Genomic DNA, 7,625 nt, shown 5'->3' with positions numbered 1-7,625 from the left:
ACTCTAGATTTAGATTGTGTTTTTCACTAATTATTTATTTTTTTATTATTTATTTTTGGTAATTTACAGTTTACACAGTTTACTGTGTTTTCCCATTTTATTTCTTTTATACTGTTACACTCCAAAAATAACTTTTGTACTATATTTTTTTTTTTTTTTCGGCTGCCAACTTTTTTTTTTTTTTTTTTTTGAATCAACAATATAGACTTTTTTGTGTACATATCTCTATAAGATTTTCTCACATCAATATTTAAAGTTTTTTGTTTTATTAGAAAAGTTGATTAGATGTGGGATGTGACAAAAGTGACAAGCATTTTAATTATTTTTATAGTATTTTTGTTTGCATGTAAAATTTGAAAATTAATATGTTATAACATCATAACATTCATGCATGCTTGCCACGTACATCTCCTCTCCTATCAACATATATATATGATGTCCAACTCTACTATTATATATACTTAATTATATTGAAGGAACCATTCAAAAAAAAAAAATTATATTGAAGGAAAAGAAAGAAACTTAGAACACCATTCATGGCTGAGATGATGAGGGGAAGGAAGACCATGAAGGTGATAGTTCTTAGTTCTTCTTCTTCATCTTCTTTTCTTTTCTTTTCTTTTTTTTTTTTTTAATTTTTTGAAGTTCTTAGTTATGTTTTTTTTTTAAAATATAAGATTTAGTGTGGTTTTTTTTTTGTTCTAATTTTCTAGAACTTTTCTTGCAAATATAGTGCATTTAGTATTGAGGATGTGCACAACATAGTTAATTTTTGATCATTTTTTTTTTATTGTTTTTTTTGTTTTAGTATTGTTTTAGTATTGTTTTACTGTTTTTTTTCATGATTTATTTATTTGAATTAATAGGTATTTTCTGGGTGTTCTCGTGTTGTTGTGATGGTTATGTCTGTGAGTGTGGAAGATGGAGGCTATAAATACATTTCTTTTTCGTTCTCTTTGGCTATTTTTGTGGTTTTTTTCTTTTGGTTCTCCTATAAATATATTTGACGAGCTCACTCACAAGAGAGTTTTGAGGTGTGTGTTTCTTTTATATTTTTCTAAGTAGTTATATTTGCTTCATTTGTTTTTGTGTTGTTTCAGTGTTGTTTTAGTAGTTTTTTTTTATAATTTTCTAGGAATAGACTTGCAAATATAGTTGATTTTGCATCTAGTGTTGAGGTTGTGCAGCAGATTGTTTGTTTTTTTTAATCATTTTTTTCTTTTGTTTTGTTTGATTGTTTTAGTGTTGTTTTACTGTTGTTTTGCCATGATTATTTATTGACGTCGATTTTACTGCTTTTGTTTATTCTTGCCGGTTTTAATGGTTATTTCTTGGTGATTTCCGTCTCCGGCGTCTCCCCACACACGAAGAAGGTTGTTTCCCCACACACAGAGTATAAATGTTATGCTGTACTTGGGCTTGGGCAGTACAAAAGTAATGAAATTGGGCTGGGGCAGTAAAAATGTTATTTTTGCCGTGTCCCAGTATAATTGTAAAGTTTTGGTCCAAAAGCAGTATTTTTGTAAAATTCCCTTATTTTTGGTAATACAGTAGAACCTATAACCTCTATCCAAGAATACACTTGGGACCAAGTAAATTATATTCTAATTAAGAGGTTATAACTAAATAGAGTTAAACTAGAAAAAAAAATTAAAAAACTAAAAAATATCAATATTACAATAATAACAATAAATAATCATTAATAATATATCATAATATAAATACTTTAGAGTAAATATAATATCCATACATGTATTATAATTTAAAATAAAATTATTAATTTTACATAAATAAATTTATAAAATACATGTATATATTTTATTAAGATATAATTATTCTTATATAGAGGTATACTTTGGTAATACGGGACTTAGAAAATATATAACTAATTACAATTTAGAGGTTATTCTTATTTATAACTGACCCAAATTGGGACTTGATTTTTTTATAACAAATTAGAGGTTATTCTTGAATAGAGTATTCTTAAATAGAGGTTCTACTGTATTTTCATTTAATTTTGTTTTCAAATTATTATAGTTTCTTTAAGAACTTTATATTAAATAATCATTTGTATTAAAATAATATGATTTATTTAATAAAATTATAAATGACATAATTACCTAAAATCTATTCTATATAAAGTGTGCCTATATAACTGAAATTCTTGGTTTATAAGAAATTCATGGGTGACTTTTTATTTTTATTTAATAAAATAATAAAATATTATTTATATATAATAAAATAATAATAAAACAAATCCTATTAATATTTAAACTGATATTTAGTATATTTCAACTCTATATATAATCACAACTATAACTCTAGAAATTAAAAATATATATATAAAATAAATTGAACCTTAAACCGCATATACAATTAGTTTGTTGAGATAGATTAGGAAAAGAACGAATTATATATGGAATTTTTTTTTACCAAATCGTTTAGGTTTCCTCTAGCTATTTATCTTCATTAATTTATATATTTTTTTCAATCGCAGTCCACTCCCACTATTCAATAAACAGAGCAAACAAATTCTTATTGTCGTCTAGATGGATGAGTGAATCTGCGAAAAATGGAGGATCTGACGCAAATTTGCTGTGAGAAATTCAAAAAAATCGTCCCCCAATTTCAGGTTCTGATCCAATTGGATCTTCTTTTTATTCGTAAATCATCCCCCAATTTTTAAGATTAATTTTTCATTTTCTAACATTTTGAGATTTTTGTCTCCTTATTGAATCTTTTCAAATCTGCATTGTTTCTATCAAAATTAATGAGCTCACATCGTTGTTGTGTTATATGGAGACTAAACTATGTCATTTGTTATGTTTAACCTTCACATCAAAAAACATGTTATATTCTATATTTGGATTATGTTAAAAATTTGATCTTATGAAGAATACGTTTAATTAGCTTAATGTGTTTTACTATGCAGTATATTCATATACAGTCCTTCTTTTTCTTTTCTAAATTCGATAGGATAGTTGATAAATATAATATATAGCTTTTTTTTTGAAATAATATATAGCTTTTTTTCACTCTCTCTAATATGAAACAAAAAAAAAAAAAACTGAATTATCCATGCGCGTTGGGTCCACATGAGTCAAAAAAATCATAAAATTATCCTTTACAAAAATGTACACTGATATTTTTTAAATTTTCTTTTGATGATCTTAACAAATATTATAAAAATAATATCAAAACAAAAAAAATTACTTACCCTAATTTCGTTTTATCTTAAGAAAAAAGAAAATTAATTTTATACACAAAAAAATTATTACACAAAAAAAACATCAATTATCAAAAGCAGTAAGACTAGCAAAAAAAATGGACATGGTTTTCACTTTTTGTCGACCTTACCATATTCAATTTATCAACGAAAAAATAGACAATCTAGATATATGCGGACCTGGCTTAAATGAAAAGTGCAAAATACAAAAATTACACTATTGTCTCTATCGAAGCAAATGAAGATTGAAATCTGCCAATGACTATGATTAGTTTTCTTATCTACAATTTTTAGACAAATGCTATCTTCAATTATCAATAATTTAGAGATTGATTTTTAATTTTCTTTTTATCTTACACCCATTTAAGTAATGTTTCTTTAAGTATTGGAACATCAATTTTTAATTTATTTTTGGATTAACTTAAGAACATATTTAAATCATCAAGCTTTCTTAAACACTAATATATTGCATTCGGCATTCACTTTTAATTGACAACATTATAAAATATAATATTTAGATACACATAATAATAATCTCACCTAATAATTAATAATATATTTTTTTTAATTTTTAATTGTATTACTTTCAAATAACATAGAAAAAAATTAGTATAAATTTAGTATACGTGCCTCGCACGTAGTTTTTTGCTAGTAGAAATTAAATGTACTTTTCTATAAGTTATTTTTTGGTCTTGTTTACCTTAATTTATATAAGTTTTTTTTAGCTTTTAGAATTACAAAAAATCTTTTAAAAAAGCTGTAGCTTCTAGCAAACGGACTTTGAGAAGTTATTTTTTAAATTAAAATAGTTTACATAATTTTTAATTTATTCACAAAAGACATTTTTTTTTAATGATATCTAAGTATTTTGAAAAATATTTTTCATTATAAAAAAAATTCATATTAATTGAAATGAGATAATTAAACCGTATTTAATAATGCAATTTAATTATTATATTTTTTGAATTGATTCATATTCTTGTTGTATGACAAGTGTCAGCTTGTGGTGAATAACCGAAATAACACAAATATATTCCTAATTATAATTAAAATAAAAAAGCTAGAAAAAGATTAATTTAAACTAAAATAAAGTGTTTTTAAATACTAAAATATATATAAACTTAATTAACACTAACAAAAGAAATAACTATATAAAAACTATAAAAATATACTAATTTAAACAAAATAACTAAAATAAGAGTAAAAAAACAAAAATACATAGATATGATGGCTAAAAATAATAATTCATGAAAAATATACTTTTCATTTGTGTATGCATGTACATCAATATTAATAATAGATAATTGAAAAGAAAGAAAAGAATAAATGGTATATTCTTTTATTTATTTGTGTTTACTCCCTCAATATGTAATTCAAGAAATAAATAAATATTCTTTCAAAATAAATAAATAAATATGAATTAATAAGGTTATACTTATTTAAATGTCATACAAAATCACCCATACAAATTTTTATGTCACTAAAAACGAACATATGCCATTTCAAAAAAAAAAAAAACGAATATACGACAATCATGTATTTTATCATTCTCTAACTATATTTCTAATATTAGAAAAAAATAATGTGTCTAGTATTAGTACTATCTCTTCATAACTTCAACCAAAAATAAAACAATTTACAATCATATTTTGATTGGAAGTAATAAAATAAAATAGAAAAAAAAAATTATTTTATTTTTTTATTTAGTTACATTTTAACATATTTACTCAAGGATAATGAAAATTAATTACATAGTATTAATTCTCATTCATTTGTTTACTAAATATTGTAATGGGAGAAGGTAGGAGGCGTTTAGTTGGGAGGAATGAAAATATAGGAATAGGAATGGGAATGGGAATGAGAATAGGAATGGAATGGAATAAAATTTAAAATGGATAAAAAAAAATTGATAAAAAAATAATTAAATTTTTTTTCTTGTTACATTAGAATGGTCATTCCTTCCTTTTTAAAATGGAATAGCCATTCCACCAAAATGGTGGAAAGAGCATTCCATTAGAATGTCATTCCAATACTTTAAAATGCAACCAAACAAAAGAATGGAATGAAAATTATTTCCTTTCTATTCCATTCCATTTCATTACCTCCAACCAAACGCCACCTAATCCAATTGAATTAGAGAGAAAAGAAATAGAAAAGTTCTCCTCCTATTTTATAAAAAATTCTTTTCCATTTTCTAACTACTTTATTTTTATTTTATTTTATTAATTAAAAATTAAAAAAGATAAATATATCCTTCGAAAAGCTGTAAAAAAAAATACTTATACTTTTTAACAATGATAATTTAGTCAAATTTTATCATTTTAATTATCTTTCCTAGTTATGTACACAAAATAAAATGATATTTAATTTTTTTTGAATAGTTTAGTAAACAACATAATAAAATATTGTCTAATTATTTTATATTTTTAACTCATTTATTTGTCTTATTGATTATTCAGATTTCAATTAAAGTTTAATAATTAAAAGAGTAAATTAGATGGTATTTTCAAGTTAGTGTATCTCACTTTTAGGTGCTCTTCAATATTCTATAATTTATACCCTCTTTTACATTATTTCTTCCAATTACACCCCTCCCTTTTCATTCTTAACTTTCATCTATCTGAAACTTTAAGAAAAAAACAAAATTCTTTGAAATTAATTTCGTAACCATTTTATTGTCAGAGCTATGGCAGAGGTAGCCATGTGATCATCCCTTTATAAATATAGTTGCTGACCTGAGTCGTGTGGAGAGGAATTTTTTATTTTTTTTGACTGTGAGGGTATTTTGGGAACAACATTCATAAAAAGAGGTATATTTTAATTAAAGTTAGATTTAATGTAGATTTAGTTAAGTGATAAAAAGAAAGAGGTATTCTTCAACATGTCGCTAATTAAAATGTCATTCAATTAAAATGATTTTTCCTATCATTTTAGTGTAATGACTATTCCATTTTGAAAATAAATTAAATAAAAATTATTCTAATAGAAGATTAGAAAAAATTTAATAATTTTTTTTAATCAATTTTGTTATGACTTTTTAAATTTGATTCAATTTTATTTCTATTTTTATATATTCTCGTTCACATTCTTATTCTAATACTTTTTCATTCTTATTTCATACAACAAAATGCCTCTTACGTTTTTATATGTATTTTAGTTTATAATAAATAGGTAATATACATGAAACATATGAATGATTAAGCACTATAAATTCCCAAACAAGAATATCCTTTACTTAAAAGCCCTATCAAAAGACACATGAATTAGCAAAATTAATGTATGTTCATACAAAAGCAATAACCTTATGTTAACAAACAAAACCCCTATTTTATAGGACTATAAAAGCAACATTAATCAATTAAGCTAAACAACGAGAAAACAAATAATTAGCTATACGAAAAATGAGGAATGCTACCGTCAATCTCCTCTCCTGTTACAACTTCTTAATCAACCTCTACGCTAGAAAACATGTCGGGATATTTTTTTTTAAAATTTTTTTTCACGAGAGTGTTCGTTATGCTTACAACATCATCCCTGTAAATTTTTAAAAGATTTCGAATAGTTTACAGTGTCGAAAAATACGTTTGAAGTTTTTGAACGCGCGAGGTAAACTAGAATATCAGAAACTCTGTTTTCGGCACTGTAAACTATTCCGAATTTTTCGAAAATTTACAGGATGATATTGTAACTATAACGAATACCGCTATGAAAAAATTAAAAAAAAATATTTCGACATGTGATTTCGAACGTGAAGGTTGACTAAAAAGTTGTAATAAGAGGTTGTAATTAGCACTCCTCAGGAATGATAATCTTTGATCACCCCAATCCCATCATCTCACATACTTACACATTTTATTTTTAGTTAATAATTAATGTCTTTTTCTTGCCACAACTTGACACATTGATCATCACTAGCTGAAGCAATCATATTAGTTTCCAATGATTCAGCTAGAGCTGTAACATCTCCACCATGAGCTACAACTTTCAATACCTTTGGGCCTGCTTTTTGATTCCATAGTTTCAGGTTCTGCTCAAACAAAGTATATATGATTAGTTGTAACATAATATGTACATATATATAATTAAATGAGTGTTTTGTTTTTATTATTATAATTACCTTATTACCACCAATTATCCAAGTGTGTCTATAAAAAGGATGAATAGTACAAGATTGGTAATGGTCTCCATTAGAATCAAGTTGATACATGCATTGTCCTTTAGATAATGACCAAACTTGTACTCTATCTTCACTTACAGAAACAATATGATCACCATCATAATCCCAACATACCAAGCAAACAATTTTCTCATGCACCTGAAATTTAATAAACATATATACATAATTATATTAAAACTCTCTATATAATTAAGTAAAATTTATTATTATATATGTGTACCT

General features: G+C 24.4%; 1 protein-coding gene across 1 annotated transcript in view; it reads right to left on the bottom strand.

Moving 5' to 3' along the window:
• Positions 1–7,088: 7,088 nt before the first annotated feature.
• Positions 7,089–7,625, bottom strand: part of LOC115715613 (transcriptional corepressor LEUNIG_HOMOLOG-like) — a 4,423-nt gene continuing 3,886 nt past the window's right edge. Inside the window, exons 6-8 of the mRNA XM_061116663.1 lie at positions 7,624–7,625; positions 7,344–7,541; positions 7,089–7,253 (exon numbers count right to left, since the gene is read on the bottom strand). The exon at positions 7,624–7,625 is cut by the window's right edge and continues 115 nt beyond it. Of these exons, the coding sequence (XP_060972646.1) occupies positions 7,089–7,253; positions 7,344–7,541; positions 7,624–7,625 (365 nt within the window). The remainder of the gene's footprint in view (positions 7,254–7,343; positions 7,542–7,623) is intronic.

The sequence above is a fragment of the Cannabis sativa genome, chromosome 5, assembly GCF_029168945.1.
Source record: "Cannabis sativa cultivar Pink pepper isolate KNU-18-1 chromosome 5, ASM2916894v1, whole genome shotgun sequence".
In the NCBI taxonomy this organism is placed as follows: Eukaryota; Viridiplantae; Streptophyta; class Magnoliopsida; order Rosales; family Cannabaceae; genus Cannabis; species Cannabis sativa.
This window is presented reverse-complemented; position numbering and strand designations above follow the sequence as displayed.